This window comes from Hyaena hyaena, unplaced genomic scaffold, assembly GCF_003009895.1.
Source record: "Hyaena hyaena isolate Hyena2069 unplaced genomic scaffold, ASM300989v1 scaffold_390, whole genome shotgun sequence".
Classification (NCBI taxonomy): domain Eukaryota; kingdom Metazoa; phylum Chordata; class Mammalia; order Carnivora; family Hyaenidae; genus Hyaena; species Hyaena hyaena.
Window position 1 is genome coordinate 1,551,595 of NW_024081018.1, and position 19,166 is coordinate 1,570,760.

The 19,166-nt window shown below is 36.3% G+C and overlaps 1 protein-coding gene across 3 annotated transcripts in view; it reads left to right on the plus strand.

Moving 5' to 3' along the window:
• WDR47 (WD repeat domain 47) overlaps positions 1-19,166 on the plus strand; it is a 65,263-nt gene that overhangs the window by 30,781 nt on the left and 15,316 nt on the right. For 2 of the 3 annotated variants that reach the window (XM_039251089.1, XM_039251090.1), the window contains 4 exons: positions 707-833; positions 8,602-8,780; positions 12,236-12,496; positions 17,641-17,716. In XM_039251089.1, the coding sequence (XP_039107020.1) occupies positions 707-833; positions 8,602-8,780; positions 12,236-12,496; positions 17,641-17,716 (643 nt within the window). The remainder of the gene's footprint in view (positions 1-706; positions 834-8,601; positions 8,781-12,235; positions 12,497-17,640; positions 17,717-19,166) is intronic. The other variant, XM_039251091.1, reaches the window with a different exon arrangement.

The window sequence follows — 19,166 nt, forward strand, 5'->3', positions numbered from 1 at the left end:
GGTATTCATCATCTTTGAACAGAGTAATTATGAAAAGTAGAAATTGCTGGTGTTTAGAAGAATATTAGGAACAACCTGACGCAAGATGTTAAGCTCACTAACTAGCATACATTAAAAATATTGGAAACGTGTATGTTTAGCTTTTATGTTAAGTGCAGATAAACCAAAGAAAGCCTTTTAATAAACTGTTCTTAGATTTTTGTTGAAACGTATTGTAGGCAAAAAAGTTAACATTTGGGTAACAGAAATGCAGATTAAGATTCATAAAGAGAATTTAGGCATTAGGTCATCCAGCTTGTTATTCAGTTCAGTTTCTAGATGAAGCTGAGCCACAGAGAATGTAAGTGATTTTTCCAAGACCACATATCTTGTTTTAGACTGGACCTCCTACCCTCCTTGCTTAAAAATCCTTATGAGCACTGAGTGTTATGTGGAAACTAATTTGACAATAAACTATTTGTAAAAAAAAAAAAAAAAAAAAAAAAAAAAAAAAAAAACAGTGCTCTTCCATTATAGGCATATTCTATTTAAAAACAAAACAAAAAACCTTACCTAGTACACTTGAAAGAAAATTTAAAAGTCTATTTTTGCACATTTGGTAAACATTTAGACTAAATAGTCATTGTGTTAATTAAAATTTCTCTAACTAAAATATCTTTTCCTTCACTCCCACCTCTCCTTTTTATTTTTTGCATCTTTCTGGAAGAAGTGATACACCCGTTGAGGCACAGCGGCCTATAAGCAGTGAAGTCCTGGGCCAGAGTTCAGTTTCAGAAAAAGAGCCTGCAAATGGAGCACAGAATCCAGGACCAGCTAAGCAAGAAAAAAATGAGGTATTAAAACACCTAGTGTTTTTAGAGTTATTCTCTGTAAGAAATAATAGTGTTTGCTTGAGTAAATGTAAATGGAATTTTTCAATATTTGGGAGTGAGAGAATATCTAGACTTTTTTATTAAGTCATTTTCTCCCTTAAGGTTATATGATATTTTTAGTTGTCAGATTTTGGAGAATTTTTAAAAATATTTTTAATGTTTTTTATTTATTTCTGAGAGAGAGAGAGAGAGAAAGAGAGACAGTGTGAACAGGGGAGGGTCAGAGAGAGAGGGAGATACAGAATCTGAAACAGGCTCCAGGCTCTGAGCTGGCAGTCAGGACAGAGCTCGATGTGGGGCTCGAACCCACGAACTGTGAGATCATGACCTTAGCCGAAGTTGGACGCTTAGCTGACTGAGCCACGCAGGCACCCCAGATTTTGGAGAATTTTTAACAGGTAAATTTATTAACAATCTAAAATACCATAGTTTGCACTAATCTTACATATTTCAGAACTCAAGTAATTGAACTCACATTAAATGTGGATAGCTTGATATGCTCTATATTTTACTAATTAGATGTAATGAACAAGAAATGACTTTTTAAAAATTTTTAAAATTTTTCGTAATTTTTTTTTTTTTTAATTTTTTGAGAGAAGGAAAGACAGTGAACAGAGGAGGAGCAGAGAGAGAGGGAGACACAGAATCTGAAGCAGGCTCCAGGCTCTGAGTTTTCGGCACTGAGTCTGACGTGGGGCTTGAACTCATGAACTGTGAAATGATGACCTAAAACGAAGTTGGATGCTTAACTGACTGAGCCACCCAGCTGCCCCAGAAATGACATTTATAATATAAAATACTTTTATCCAAGTCTTTAGAGTTCCAAATTACTTTTCTCTGGTGTTGTGGAAAGGAAACTGTATTACGAAGGAGAGTATAAATTTTATCTTCTATATTATGCCACTTAGAAGTGAAGAGGTAGTTTTTAAAAGTTCAATAAATTTTCTTTGTTTTCAACCAAATATTAAGAATGAAGCAGAAAGGGGCGCCTGCGTGGCTCAGTTGGTTAAGCGTCCGACTTCGGCTAAGGTCATGATCTCACGTTCGTGGGTTCAAGCCCCACGTCAGGCTCTGTGCTGACAGCTAGCTCAGAGCCTGGAGCCTGCTTCAGATTCTGTGTCTCCCTCTCTCTCTGACCCTACCCTGCTCATGCTGTCTCTCTCTCTCTCTCTCTCTCAGAAATAAATAAAACATTAAAAAAAAAAAAAAGAATGAAGCAGAAAAATTACTGTCAAAAATACATATGAGAGGCACCTAGGTGCCTCAGTGGTTAAGTGTCTAACTCTTGATTTTGACTCAGGTCATGACTTCACGGTTGGTGGGTTCAAGCCCTGCATTGGAGTCTGTGCTCACAGTGCAGAGTCTGCTCAGGATTCTCTCTCTCCCTCTCTCTTTCTCTTTCTTCCTCTCTTCCTCTCTCTCTCTTCCCCCCTCTCTTCCTCTCTCTCTCCCCTCTCATCTTCTCTCTCCCCCCTCTCTTCCCCCTCCCTCCTTCTCCGTCTCTCCCTCTTCCCCTCTCCTTTTTTCTCTGCCCCTTCCCTGCTTATGCTCTCTCTCAAAATAAATAAACTTAAAAATATTTTAAAAATATGTTGAATATGGACCAAACAACAGAACCCCTAAATCTATGAAGCTAACTTTGGCAGAGTTGAAGGGAGAAATACTAGTTGGAGACTTCAATAATGGATAGACAATAATGGATAGAACATCTAAACAGAAGATCAGTAATGATACAAAGTGCTTGAACAACACCGTAAACAAACTAGACCTAACAGACATCTGTAGAACACTCCCAACAACATTGTTGCTTTGGAGGATGCGCCTTTTTTTTTTTTTTTTAAATCCAGAGGTGCCTGTATCAGTCTTTTTAGAGAAAGTTGTTTTCTTAGACCCTCAGGTCAGTGATAGTACTCCAAGTGTTTGTCACCTGTTTGTGAAAATGTGAATACTAACAATATGTAAATACAAATATGTAAATAAAGTGATACAAGAACATAACACTTCAACAATATCAGGATACACAACAATATCAGGATAGACCATGTTAGGACCCAAAACAAATTTCAGTAATTGAAATCACATGAATTATCCTCTCTGCCCATAATGGGATGAAGCTAGAAGCTAATAACAGAGGGAAAATTGGAAAATTCACAAATGTGTGATAATTAACATACTCTTAAATAACTAGTGCGTCAAAGAGGAGATCACAAAGGAAATTAGAAAATACTTAGAGACAGGGGCACTTGGGAGGCTCATTCAGATGAGTATCCAAATTCAGCTCAGGTCATGATCTCGTGGTTGGGAAGTTGGAGCCCCACATTGGGCTCTTTGCTGACAGCTCAAAGCCTGTAGCCTGCTTTGGATTCTGTGTCTCCCTCTCTCTCTGCCCCTCCCCTCCTCACACTCTGTCTCTTACTGTCTCTCAAAAATAAACATTAAAAAAATTAAAAAAAAAATACCTAGAGACTAATAAAAATGAATATAGAATACCAAAGCACACAACATTCTAAATTTATGAAATACAACAAAAGCAGCATTCAGGGGAAATTTATACCTGTAAATACTTACATTAAAAAAGAAGAGGGGTGCCTGGTGGGTCAGTTGGTTAAGCATCTGACTCAGTTTTGGCTCAGGTCATGATCTCACAGTTTATGAGATTGAGCCTTGAGTTGGGCTCTGCAGTGACAGCGTGGAGCTTGCTTGGGATTCTCTCTCTTTCTCTCTCTTTGCCCCTCCTCTCTCAAAAATAATTTTTTTTAATGTTTATTTTTGAAAGGGAGCACACAAGTGGGGAAGAGGTAGAGAGAAAGGGAAACACAGAATCCAAAGCAGGCTCCAGGTTCTGAGCTGTCAGCACAGAACCTGATGTGAGGCTTGAACTCACAAAACGTGAGATCATGACCTGAGCTGAAGTTGGAAGCTTAACCTACTGAGCCACCCAGGTGCCTCATAATAAATAAAACTTTAAAAGAAGAAGAAGAAAGACCTCAAAGCAATAACCTAACTTTATGCCTTGAGGAACTAGAAAAAGAAAAACAAATTTTAGCAGAAGGAAGTAATAAAGATTAGAGGGGAGATAAATAGAGAATAGGAAAACAATAGAGAATCAATAAAACCAAAAGTTCGTTCTTTGAAAAGGTCAACAAAATTGACAAGCTCTTAGTTAGACTAACCAAAAAAAAAAAGAAAAGAGAGAAAAGACACAAGTAAAATCAGAAGTGAAACTGGGGTCTTGGGTTGCCTGGGTGGCTCAGTAGTTTAAGCGTCCAACTTTGACTCAGGTCATGATCTCACAGTTCGGGGGTTCGAGCCGTGTGTTGGGCTCTGTGCTGACAGCCAGCTCAGAGCCTGGAGCCTGCTTCAGATTCTAGATCTCCCTCTCTCTCTCACCCTCCCCTGCTCATGCTGTCTTTCTCAGAAGTAAATAAAACATTTAAAAAATTTTTTAAAAAGAAATGGGCCTTTACTGTCAACATTACAATAATAACATGTCAACCTTACATAGAATACTATGACCAACTGTAAGCCATAAAATTAGAGAACCTAGTTAAAATGGACAAATTACTAGAAAGCAAATTACCTAAGCTGAATCAAGAAGAAATAAAAAATCTCAACAAACCTATAATAAGTAAAGAGATTGAATCAGTAATCAAAAACCTTCCAACAAAGAAAAATCCAGAATCCAATGGCTTTATGGATGAATTCTACCAAACATTTAAGGTAGGGTTAACATCAGTCTTTCTCAAAACCTTCTTGAAGTATGTAAGTGGAAGGAATACATCCTAATTCATGCTATGAGATGAGCGTTACCCTAACACCAAGGCCAGATGAAGACATTACAGGAAAAAATTACAGGATCACCTTGGTGGCTCAGTCCGTTAAAGTCAGTCTCTTTTTTTTGGCTCAGGTCATGATCTCCTGGTTCATGGGTTTGAGTCCCTGTGTCAGGCTCTGCACTGATGGCGTGAAGCCTGCTTGGAATTCTCTCTCTCTTTCTTTTCTCCCCCACACATGCACTCTCTCTCAAAATAAATAAAATTTTATTTATTATTTTTGAGAGAGAGCAGAAGCCAGGGAGGAGCAGAGAGAGAGAGACAGAGACAGAATCTGAAGTAGGCTCCAGGGTCTGAGCTATTAGCACAGAGCTTCACGCAGGGCTTAAACCCACGAACCGAATCATTACTTGAGCTGAAGTCATACGTTTAACCAACTAAGCCACCCAGGTGCCCCTCAGAAGAAATAAACTCTAAAAAAAATGAAAGAAAAAGAAAACTACAGACCAATATCTTTCATGAATAGAAACCAAAACCCTAACAAAATACTTGCAAACCAAATTTGTCAGTATATTCAAAGGATTATGTACCTGACCAAGTGAATTTATCTCAGAATGCAAGGTGAATGCAAGGTTAGTTCAACATTAAATAAATCAATTAATGTAACATGTCACATTAGTATGATGAAGGACAGAAAAACATCTGGCCATATTAGTTGATGCAGAAAAGGCATTTGACAAAATCAGAATTCTTTCATGGTAAAAGCTCTCAGAAAACTAAGAATAAAATGGAGTTTCCTTGGCATGGTAAAGTTCATTTATGAAAAACCCAAGCTAACCTCTTACTCAGTGGTGAAAAACTAAAAGCTTTCCCCTAACATCAGGAACAAAGACAAGGATGCCTATTTTTACCACTGCTATTCAACATTTTCTGGAAGTTCTAGTTAGAGTGATTAGACAAGAAAAAGAATTAAAAGCCATCTAGATTGGAAAGGAAGAAGTAAAGCTGTTTTTATTTATAGATGACATGATCCTGCTTATAGAAAATCACGAAGAATTCATAAGAAAGCTACTAGAGCTGACAAACAAGTTTAGCAAAGTTACAGGGTGCAAGAGCAACAGTAAGAGTTGTGCTTCTACACTACCAACATTGAACAATCTGAACAGAAAATTAAGAAAGCAGTTCCATTTACAATAGCATATAAAAGGATAAGATACCTGGGAATAAGTTAAACCAAAGAGGTGAAAAACTTGTATGCTAAAATCTATAAAACATTGCTGAAAGGAATTTTAAAAGATCTAAATAAATGGAAAGACATCCTATGTTCACACAAAGGGAGACTTAATATTGTTACGATGTCAGTACTCCAGTATTATCTATAGATTTCATATAATTCCTATAAAAAAGAGCAGAGAGAGAGCGCAACCTTTTTTGCAGCAATGAAAAAGCCAGTACTCAAGTTCATATGGAATTGTAATGTGTCCTGAATAGCCAAAACAATCTTGAAAAAGAGCAAAGTTGGAGAACTAACAGTTCATGATTGCAAAGCCACAAAGCTACAGTAGCTACAAAAGCTACAATAATCAAAACTGGTACTTGCATAAGGATAGACATATAGATCAGTGGACTACATTGAGAGACTAGAAGTAATCCCATATATCTGTGGCTAATTGACTTTTAGCAAGGATGACAGGTCCATTCAATGAGAAAAGAATAGTCTCAACTGGTGATGGATCAACTGTATTTCCACATGGAAAAGAATGAAGATGGACCTCTACCTCACATAATGTACAAAGTTAACAATAGATCAACAACTTAATTATAAGAGCTGAAAGTATACAACCCTTAAAAGAAAACATAAGGGCAGATCTTCACGATCTTGGATTTTGTAATGTGTTCTTAGGTTTGATACCAAAAGTTTGAGCAACAAACCTAAAAATTGATAAATTGAGCTTCATCAAAATTAAAAGCTTTTGCGCATCAAAGGACATTATAAGGAAAGTTAAAAAAAACAGCCAGCAGAATGGGAAAAATGTTTGCAAATTATATATCTAATAAGGTTTTAATATCTAGCATATATAAAGAACTATAACTCAACAACAAAAAGACAATCCAACTTATAAAAAAGGAGCTGAGGGGCACTTCAGTGGCTCAGTTGGTTAAGCATCTAACTCATGATCTCAGTTCAGGTCTTGATGTCAGGGTTGTGAGTACGAGCCCCTCATTGGGTTCTGTGCTGAGCATGAAGCTTACTTAAAAAAAGAAAGTTGAATAGATATTTCTCCAAAGAATGTATTAAAATGGCCAAAAGCACATGAAAAGATGATGAATACCACTAGTCATTAGGGAAATGCAAATCACAACCACAATGAAATACAGCTTTACAACTGCTAGGATGGCTAAACTCAAAGCAGTGGAAAAATAAGTGTTGGTGGGGAAGTGGACAAATTTGAACCCTCATACACTGTTGATTTGAATGTATGGTGGTGTAGTCACTATGGATTGGTGGTACCTTAAATATAGAATTAAATCTAGCTAAATTATAGCTTAAATATAGCTAAATATAGAATTACCATTTGACCCAGTAATTCCACTCAAAAACATTGAAAGCAAGGACTCAAACAGGTATTTGTACATCCATCTTCATAGAGGCATTATTCATAGAAGCCAAAAGGAGATACAACCCAAGTGTCCACTCACAGATCAATGGATAAACAAAAATGGTATATCCATTCAATGGAGTATTATTCAGTCACAAAAAGGAATGAAATTCTTACATATGCTATAGTATGAATGAACTTTGAAAATAGTATGCTTAGTGAAATGTCAGATACAAAAGGACGAATATTATATGATTCCACTTAGATGAAATATCTAAAATAGACAAAATCATAGAGAAAATAGAATAGAGGTTACCAGGAGCTTGGGGAGGGAGAGATGGGAAGCTGTTGCTTACTGGTTACAGGGTTTCTCTTTAGGGTAATGAAGAATTTTGGAAATAGTGGTAATAATTGCACAATGTTGTGAGTATAGTTAATGCTACTGAATTGTGCACATAAAAATGGTTAAAATAACAAGCTTTCTATTTTACCAGCAATAAAAAATTTTAAAGGACATATAGATAATTTTTTCTCAGAATTATTGCTATTAACTTATGAAAATAGAAAAGGATTGTTACTATTTCCTAGAAAAGGGAGACAGTTTCAGCTTAAGTTAGTCATATAAGACCCTTGGCTAAGCTTATTGACACTGTTGGCCAATTTTAGAGAGGATTGATTTGTTCCAGGGTAACCCTGGTTCTCATGAGCTATGTAATCTGACCAGACTCCAGCTTGGCAGAGGAGTCTTTCTTTGCCAATACTGGAATTTACTGAATATCCAAGTCTTGTAAATTTGAGTGCTATACTGTTCTTTTAGAAGAACAAAATAGGAATGTTGAAATTAAGTTTACCACTCATTGATTCCACTTTCTTGTGAAAAGCCATTTGAAACCTGAATTAATTAATTACTGTTTTTGAAGGAAATTTTTAAAGTGTCTCTCTAGAGTAACCTACTAAATCATTAACATGTTTAAATTAAGTGTGTTGGACAAAGTTAATACTGTGTTTCTTAAACCCTAATGTGTTCCCTCAGTACTTTTTTAAGTAATATAGATCTAACCCCGTGACCCCTTGTGATCACTATAATGTGTATTTTTCTTTTGCATTAATCAAAGATCCAGGATGACCTTTCACTTTGTCCAGTCTCTTGCTATAGAATAAAGTAACTTAACTGATCTACTTGACTATAAACACTCATGGATACCATTTTACTTTTCGAAGAGCAATAATTAAGTATTTTCTAATTGTTAAATATGGCTACTTGTATATTTCATTCAGTGTTTATAGAAGTTACTGTTGAGTAGGGACATATATTTAATCAGAGTCTGCTCAAATATATTTTCTAATATTTTTAAGCTTCGAGATTCAACAGAACAATTTCAAGAATATTATAGGCAAAGATTACGCTATCAACAGCATTTAGAACAGAAGGAGCAACAGCGGCAGATATACCAACAAATGCTGCTTGAGGGAGGTGTGAATCAGGAGGATGGTCCTGATCAGCAGCAGAATCTTACGGAACAATTTCTTAATAGGTATGTCTTTCAGTCATTTTTTTTTAAACGTAAAGAATTATTTCAAAGCGATCATAAGTGGGCAATGCTACTCTTCACGTACAGTTGAAATTTTAAAGTGTTTGAAGTAATGTAGCGTTACAGAGTATCTTGTCACAGCATTCTGAAGGTCCATCTAATTTCCTTCTTTCCTTTAAACCTTTTTTCACATCTAAGCAACGAGAGCAGAAGTGCGGTGGTTCAGCTGACAGCTGGAAGCAGATGGTCAGGTGGATCCAGCTCTGTGCCAGAGCAGCTGAGGTCCTAGGGGTGCTAGTTGCTTAGCTTCTTCTTGCTTTTCCTCATCTGCTGCACAGAACAGCACAGAACAGCCATGAAGATGAAACAAGTTAATCCATGCAAAGTGTTTAGAACAGTACCTGGCATATAGTAACCACTATGTTAAGTGTCTGCTGTTGTTTTTATTGTTATTTTGGGTGATTGAACTTCCAGGTTCTTTTGAGCTCAATATATTAAAATTATTATTGAATTCAATATATTAAAGTTATTCTTTCTTATAATTTCTGCCAAGGCAATATACACTTACATTGTTCTGAATTATAGGAGGTGAGTGTGTTTGTGCATGTGTGTGTGTATAGATAGGTAGATAGTAATGTGTCTTTTTAAAAATTAGTAAATTTGAATATATGTATTTGAGCAAATAGTGCAGTGGTGACTATCAGTTCTTTACTTGGTTCAATAATATTGGAAGTAATCTGCTTGAAACTCTGAGGGTTGGGCAAGTCAGTGAGCCTGAAATTGATTCTGTCTTCAAACCTTCACACAAGGAATGTTTAGTGGTAATCTAAAGAGTCTAAGTAGGCTTCTGAACATTGCATTTGAGGATCATTTTCTTATCTCCTCTGATAAATTGGTGGCTTATTAGAATTTTCCTGATTTGATGAACTGCCATTTCTGGTTCTTGGATGTCTTCTTCATATCCATTGAGGTCATGATTGCAATTGGGTTCTCCGATCATTTTATTTTGCAGTGAAAACAGCCGGCATTAAATCAGAAGATAAAGTGGCAAGGTTCTGTGATCCTACTAGTGGTAAAGGATGTACTTCCTCAGGAAAAAAGTTTAACCATTCAAGATGGTTTATCCTTCCTTTAAAGACCATTATAAACAATTCAAGTTATCTCTTGTTATTTAGCTTTTGAAAATTAATTTCATATAAATTCTCTGTTGTTCTCTTAGCCCTCTCTTATCTATTGTTTTCTAACCCTTTAATATTTTATTCAGTCCTTTTTTTCATATATCTGAAGCTGTACCAGAACATTGTTTTTTAAAAATGTTTTAAACATTTATTTATTTTTGAGAGAGAGCGAACATAGCAGGGGACAGGCAGAGAGAAAGGGAGCACAGAATCCAAAGCAGCCTCCAGGCTCTTAGCTGTCAGCACAGCGCCTGATGTGGGACTCAAACTCACAAGCGGTGAGATCATGACCTGAGCTGAAGTCGGACACTTAACCAACTGAGCCACCCAGGTGCCCTGCTGTACCAGAACTTTAAAGTACCTAATACCATAGACAAATTGAATAGAGATAGAGTCATAAAATAAAATAGCCTTTCCCCAAAATGTTAATGTTTTATTTTTTTCAAGTCACTCTAGCAACAGGAACATAATTTCCAGCTTTAAATTTTACATATTTTTTTCCAAAAGGCATAGACAGAGGGAAAGAAATGAGTCATGTTACATAGTAGATCTTATTGTAGAAAGTAAACTAAAGCATGATAGAATTTTTATTAACCATGCTATATCACTACATTATACTTCTTGATATTTTGTTTCTACTGATGCTAATAATCGGCACCACTGATTTGGCACTTACAGGCATCTTCTGCCACATCCCCATCCTCACCACTTTAGAGAGTCAAAATGATGTTAGCATTTTACTCTTTATACTTAGCATTTCCCAAATTTATTGACCTCAGACTCATTTTTTATGAGGAGCATTTCACAGGATTGGTGTTTCATAGAACACAATTTGGGAAATGCTGTCTAGTTAAACTTTTTAACATAAATAGTAATGGCTGGCAGTTCCTTTAATAATAATGAACTACTTTTTAAAAGTCCTTTCTAAACCCTAAACACACACATACACACACACACACACCAATGTTTAATGTTAGGAAACTAGAAAATACAGTAAACCACAGCACCTCTTGGAAATCCTACCCCTGTGTTCTCCACTCTCATATTGAATGGAAGTTGTAGAAAGTGGCGCTGGGTCAGTTCTGGGTCTAAATCTTTTTTTTTTTTTTTTAATTTTTTTTTTAATGTTTTATTTATTTCTAGGAGAGAGAGAGATCTCACAAGCGGTGAGATCATGACCTGAGCGTAAGTCGGACGCTTAACCGACTAAGCCACCCGGGCGCCCCACTTCTGGGTCTAAATCTTAAGAGAGCTTGTCAGCTTCCTCTTTGTGCTCTTTGGAGCCCTGAGTCCAAGAAAAGAAGTCAGTCTGTCCTCCTTTAGGAAGACTTGTGATGAGGGAAAGACCTTGAGGCTCACTTGTTTTGCTTTCTCTTTTATCTCCCTAGTACCTAGATCAGAGCCGGCAGATAGTCTGTGTAGATTGAATGCGTGAGTAATAGGATGCCACTTGACTTTGTCCCATCATGGTCTGCTCTAATCATACGTTTCCTAGTTGATGTGATAGTACTACAGAGATAAAATGAAAATGGCTTATTTTGTGTTTTGGTGAGAAATTTTGGTAGTGGTGATACTTTTGTTGACTTCTTTGGGAAATTAAGTTTTAAATTGAAAATTAAACCAAAGTTACAATGAAGAAGAAACAGATTTTTTCCTTGCTGTTATGGTAAAAGGTGGTTTTATGCCTGTACCCTTCTATAGTACCATACTTTAGGAAAATTTGGATCTTCTTTCAGTATCTTGGTTATGTCTTAAGCCAATTTTTTAGTACTAAAAAATTACCATTTACCTATTATCATTTATATATTCCATTTATATGTTATATTTGCACGTATTTACCTTCTCAAACTTCTAATCATCTATATGTTAAGAATGTGTGGCGCCTGGGTGGCTCAGTTGGTTGAGTGTCTTGACTCTTGATTTCAGTTCAGGTCATGATCCCAGAGTCGTGGGATCCAGCTCCATGTTGGGCCTGTGCTGAGCATGGAGCCTGTTTGCAATTCTTTCTCTCCCTATGCCTCTCTCCCCAACTCATGCTCGCTCTCTCACTTGCGCGCGCCCTCTCTCTCTCTCTCTCTCTCTCTAAAATATAAAAAAAAAAAAAAAAAAAAGGAAAGAATGATTGGGGTGCCTGCCTAGCTCAGTCAGAAAAACATGTGACTCTTGATCTTGGGGTTGTGAGTTCAAGTTCCACATTGGGTGTGGACATTACTTAAATAAATTTAAAAAAAAGAATGTGATTAAGTTTTAAAAATGTAATTGCATTGTTTTATTTTATAGGTCCATTCAGAAGCTTGGTGAATTGAATATTGGAATGGATAGCCTTGGTAATGAGGTATCCGTGCTCAACCAGCAATGTAATGGGAGTAAAAGCAATGGATCTAATAATTCTTCTGTAACTAGTTTTGCTACACCACCCCAAGACTCTAGTCAGAGATTAACACATGATGCTTCAAATATCCATACAAGCACCCCTCGTAATTCTGGATCAACAAATCATATACCTTTTCTTGAGGAGTCACCTTCTAGTGGAAGCCAAATGTAAGTACTTTATTTTGTAAAGCCTGGAAATATTAACTTCTTGCTAATGAATGGAAATCTAGAGAGTTGAACTTCTGTTTGGAGCCTTACAAATAAAAAGTTTTTGGAGCTCATGGGGTGCCTGGGTGGCTCAGGTCAGTTATGCGTCCAACTCTTGGTTTCAGCTCAGGTCATGATCTCATGGTTCGTGGGATCGAACCCCTTGTCGGGCTTGACACTGACAGCACAGAGCCTCCTTGGGATTCATTCTCTCTCTCTCTCTCTCTCTCTCTCTCTCCCCCGCCCCCACCTCCTCTCTGTCTCTGTCTCTCTCTCTCTCAATAAATAAATAAATTTTTAAAAAGTTTTTGGAGCTCATTACCTACCAAATCTTTTTCTAATCTGTCTTTATATATTCTTTTCTACTAACTTTTAAATTTCTTAGTAGTCTTTTTTCTCCTATTTTTATTTTTGCTTCCTCATCATTACCAAGAAAATTCTATTTTTTATACATTATTTATCTTCTCCCTGATTGTCTTTTTCTTGCCATTGCTACCTTTCAACAAATGTTATTTAATTCACAGATGTTGAGGGCACAAGATATTTTATAACAAGTTGGGATGATTGCAGCAAAACAGTCTTGGCTGTTCTGGCACTTACAGCAACTGAAGGCATTTTGCATATTTATGTTTTCACTAATCAAGGAACAGTTTTATCTTGCTATCAGTACTAAACAAGTGTTGCCTTATGCAGTGGGAATAGTTAAGGAGCATTTCCTTCATCTATTCTTTTTTTTTTTTCTTTTAAGTTTTTATTCACCAGGTGCTCATCACAAGTGCCCTCCTTAATCCCCTTCACCTGTCTCACCAATTCCCCTACCCACTTCCCCTCTGGTAACCATCAGTTTGTTCTCTATACTTAAGAGTTTGTTTCTTGGTTTGTCTTTTTTTTAATTTTCCCCTTTGCTCATTTGTTTTGTTCTTAAATTCCACATAGGAATTTCTTCATCTATTCTCAACAGTAAACACCTTTGAGAGTGGTTCATTTAAAAATGGATAACTTGCTTTTGGCCTTTGAATGCTTGTAGGAATTAGATTAGCCTTATAAATTTTTTATCAAATATTCTAGTTTTATTTTATTTATTTTGAAAAATTCTAGTTTTATATATAAAAGCATAACTTCATCTAATATTTACTTCCTTATACTTTCTATAAATGTATTTTTGTACTCCCTCAACTAGAACTCACATTTTATTTATTTATTTATTAAAATTTTTTTTCAATGTATTATTTATTTCTGAGAGAGAGAGAGAGAGAGAGAGAGAGAGACAGTGTGAGCAGGAGAGGGTCAGAGAGAGGGAGACACAGAATCTGAAACAGGCTCCAGGCTCTGAGCTAGCTGTCAACACAGAGCCCAATGCAGGGCTTGAACCCAGGAACTGTGAGTGAGATCATGACCTGAGCCAAAGTCAGACGCTTAACCTACTGAGCCACCCAGGTGCCCCTAGAACTCACATTTTAAAATTGATTTTTTTTAAATTAAAGTAACCTACATACATGATTTAGAAAGACAAATAGCACTTCAAAGTTATCTTACCCATCTTTATGATTTCTATTTCTGGTAGGCTGCCATTTTCAACCCAGTTAGCTGTTTCTTTTGCTATACATTTTCACATTTCTAAATAACATGCCTCTGTTACTATTTTTATTATCCATTAACTCTCTGCCAATTAGATTGAGCTACCATACTCCTCACCCACAATACATTTACCTTGTCTACTCTTTCTTTCCAATATGTATCAATTTTTGTTTAAATCAGTATTCAATGTTAACGTTACTATGTTCATTTAATATTATTTACACCTGATTCATATAATATGCTTATGTTTCCTTTTCATACAACTTTTTGTTTTTCATGGAGACAGTAATTGCCTCATTTTTGGTGTGCCTTTTTATAGTACACGTTTAATTTTCTTAGTACCCTTCACTAAATTCTCTGTTGATATTTTTGACTAAACTGTAAATTCATAAAACTTCTCCCATTATAGTACAAAGTATCAGGTAATTTTCTCTTTTCCACTTTTCGCCCTAGGACAAATCCTCTAGGATCAGTCTTGCTTCACTTTATATTCATTACTTATAGGCCATTTCATTCAGGCTTAAGTCCTGAGACTTCCCTTCACCTTCCTCCTGGGAATTTCCTTTGCCTCTTCCCTGTATTGGATCCCTTGTATTCAGGATCTCATATAGTTTTCTGAAAATGGGTACATTAGAGGTAAAGTTTCTGAGACCTTCCATGTCTAAATATTTCCCATTTGATTTGTTACTATAGCTGAGTATAGAGTTCTAGGATGGAAGTCATTCCTCAGAGTTTCAGAGGCATTGCAACATGTTTCAGTGTTATTATTAAGAAATCTGATGCCATCGTGACCTTAGCCTTTGTTTGAAAGCCTGTTTTTTCCATCTGGAATTTTTTAGGACTTCTTCTTCCCTGATGTTCTAAAATTTCATGACGATATACAGGAGATAAGTATTTTCTTTCCATTCTGCTGGCTAATAATGGACCCTTTTGGGCTGGAAACAAGTTCTGGCAAATTGAAAAATATATATATTTTTAATATTTTTATTTTATTTCTAGGAGAGAGAGAGAGAGAGACAGTGTGAGCAGGGGAGGGTCAGAGAGAGAGGGAGATACAGACTCTGAAATAGGCTCCAGGCTCTGAGCTGGCAGTCAGCACAGAGCCCGACGTGGGGCTCGAACCCACGAACCGCGAGGTCATGACCTAAGCGAAAGCCAGACGTTTAACCGACTAAGCCACCCAGGCGCCCCGAAAAAAATATTTTTTATATAGCAATTTCCTTACCTCCATTTTCTATTGATTTCCACTTTATTGTTATTTTCTAACCTCTTATTCTCTAATTTTCCTTAAGACAGTTTTTCTGTTGATCTCATTCTTGTTTCCTGGATTTATTATTTCCTCTTACATCTCTAAGAATTTAAATTACATTTTTGTAGGTTTTGTTTCCTGAATTACCTCTCTTCTTCCAAATTCCTTTTTCTGTTTTTAAGTTTTTATTTAAATTCCAGTTAGTGAATAGACAGTGTAATATTAGTTTCAGATGTACAGTGTAGTGATTCAACACTTGCATACGGCACCTAGTGGTCAGACTCACAAGTGCACTCCTTAATCCCCATCATCTGTTTTCACCCATCCCCCTGACCCCATGGTAATCATTAGTTTTTTCTGTATAGTTAAGAGTCTCTTTCTTAGTTTGTCTCTTTTTTCCTTTATGGTCGTTTGTTTTGTTTCCTAAATTCCACATATGAGTGAAATCACATGGTATGTGTCTTTCTCTGATTGACTTATTTCATTTAGCATAGTAGTCTGTAGCTCCATCCACAAATGGCAAGATTTCATTCTTTTTTATGGCTGAGTAATAGTCCATTGTGTGTGTGTTGTATGTGTGTGTGTGTGTATACACCACTGAGTAATATTCCATTGTGTGTATATATCTGTATCTATATTTATCTATCTATCTATCTATCTATATCTTCTTTATCCATTCATCACTTGATGGACATTTGGGCTGTTTCCATAATTTGGCTTTTGTAGATAATCCTGCTATAACATAAAGGTGCATGTATCCTTTTGAATTAGTATTGAATTTTGTATTCTTTGGGTATATACCTAGTAGTAGAATTGCTGGATCATAGTGTAGTTCTATCTTTTACTTTTTGAGGAACCTCCATACTGTTTTCCAGAATGGTTATACCAGTTTGCATTCCCACCAACAGCGTAAGACGGTTCTCCTTTCTACACATCCTCACCGACACCTGTTGTTTCTTGTGTTGCTGATTTTTAGCCATTCTGATAGGTGTGAGGTGGTACCTCATTGTAGTTATGATTTGTTGTATTACAAAGCCACAGTGATCAAAACAGTATGGTACTGACACAAAAATAATGTATACATCAGTGGAACAGAATAGAAAATTCAGGAATGAACCTAGAACTGTATGGTCCATTAATCTTCAACAAAGCAGGAAAGAATACCTGATGGGAAAAAGAGAGTCTTCAAACAAACGGTGCTGGGAAAACCCACAGCAGGCAGGATGCACAAGAATGAAACTGGACCACTCTCTTACACCATACACAAAAATAAATTAAAAATAAGTTAAAGACCTAAATGTGAGACAAGAAACCATTAAAATCCTAGAGGAGAACACAAGTAGTTACCTCTTTGACATTGGCTATAGTAACCTCTTACTAGATATGTCTCCTGAGGCAAGGGAAACAAAAACAAAAATAAACTATTGGGTCTTCATCAGAATAAAAGTCTTCTGCACAGTGAAGGAAATAGTCAACAAAACTAAAAAGCAACTTACCAATGGAAGATATTTGCAAACGATGTATCTGATAAAGGTTTAGTATCCAAAATATGTAAAGAACTTAGAAAACTCCAACACCTGAAAAACACATAATCCAATAAAAAAATGGGCAGAAGACATGAAGAGACATTTTTCCAAAGAAGACCCACAGACAGTCAATAGACACATGAAAAAATACTCAATATCACATCATTGGGGAAATACAAATAAAATTCCTTTTTCTGTTTGTTTTAGTCTCTGACTTTTATGGAGGAGACTTTCTTAAACTATCTGGAAATCTTTGACTACCTATAAAGAGTGTGGTATTAAGGGGAAAAAAAGGCTGATTGGAAGGCTATGGATATAGATGGAACATGGCAAAAGTAATTAAAGAGAAACATTCTTTTATTATAAGACTCAAACTGTCAGTTTCTGTTACTCTTTCTTGGGCCAGATAATTTTCCTAAAGAGCAATCCAAGTTCCTGTCTGGGGTAGCATTTAAGCATAGCATCTAGGATTCTAGAACTTAGCAGGGGAAAGCTACTTGACATCTCACTATAAAATTTGTGGAGTTTGACTTAATCTCCTTTCCAGAATTGCTTCTCATTCCTCCTTAAAACAATGCTTGGTGTCGCTGAGTCCAGAGCCTCTTAATAAATGGCTTCAGAGAGTAACCTTGACTGGGGTCAGTGCAGGTCATTTGCACAAAACATAAAAAATTGAAAACTGAAAGGATAAATTAATTTAGTTGATGTTTTGATATTCAGAGTAAACTTTATTTGAATTTTTGTTCACACAGCTCATCAGAACATTCGGTCATTAAGCCACCTCTTGGAGATTCTTCAGGGAATCTATCAAGGTCAAGAGGGGAAGAGGTAATACTTTGGGGAAGGAGGTTTCGTCATTATTTTTATGTATACTTGCAAATTTTGCTAAGGAATTCTCAATTCATAAAAAGAACCATTTTTAGAAATAATCATTATTATTGATGCTGTTATTTGTCTCAAGGTAATCGAACTTTCACTGGGCTAAGTGAAGAGGTTGCCTCAAAACACATTTGCAAGTATTCATTTTAAAGGCCCAGTAGCATTCTTGGCTCCTCAGTTGGGCTTGTGCACTATTCTCTGAACCCTGTGGTTAATTTCTTCAGATATTATTGGGATTTCCTTTGGGCTTTTCTTCAATGCAGCTGTTTTTTTTTGCTTTGGAACCAGATATCCTTCCCTAATTACTATATAGCTTCATTCTGTCTTATTTTCTTTAGTTCAAATTTTAACCCCATAAACACAGCCATTATTCCAGATGGTTATGGGCCAAACAGATAACATAAATGAATAAAGTTGACTGTTGTTATGATAAGCACATAAGAATATTTGTCCCTTGCACAAAGAAATATGCTTATCTAGTATTTCTAGTTATTTTCATTTTCAAGAAATTGTAGGAATGTAGATTTTTATTTGAGGTACATTTTAATAATAGCAACAAGTTTTTTAAAAATTTAAACACACTGAAGATGAGGAAATAAAAGTTCATTGGTGGTTCTGCCACATCTGTTCTAAAGCAACCCTTTGTAATTATTATTTGTTTGCTATAGGCCTTTATCAGTTAGTCATTCTCCCTTTTTCTCTTATCTACCAATGCTATTTGCTTGACAGTCACATTTCCTATATGTGGATCAATGAGAAATGTAGCACTTCTAGTCAAATAAATTCAAGTGAATAATTTAAAAAAATTATTTTAAATGTCTGTTCACTTTTGAGAGAGACAAAATGAATGAGCAGGGGAGGGCCAGAGAGAGAGAGGGAGACATAGAATCTGAAGCAGGCTCTAGGCTCTGAGCTGTCAGCACATCTGAGCTGAAGTAAGATGCTTAAGCAGCTGAGGCACCCAGGCAACCCTCAAATGAATAATTTAAGAAATAAGTTCAGTTACATGAGACAGACACAGTAGGATCTATCAAGTTTTTCCCTTGTTCCTCCATGAGGATGTATTACATGAAGACATAAAAGTTTGTGTAGGAAGAGGCATAATCTCTTCATTGATGTAGTCACTGTAGGTCCTGGAGCTCTCAGGTTACAACCAGACTGGAAGTGATTTGCCTTTTTGTGTGTACTTGACCATCTGTACTTCCCAGAGACAGGATTTGGTTAGGTCTATTGACCACACCCAGTCTAGAGACCCCTTTCCAGGTCTAGTCCATTGTAGTCAGGGGAGCAGGATGGCTTCAAATTGTACTAATAGCAGGAGTCACAAAAGCTTTTCTACAGCCACCTGGGCTTCAACTTGCCTTCCTCAGAAGAGGATAGAAAGTTTGACAGTTTAAAA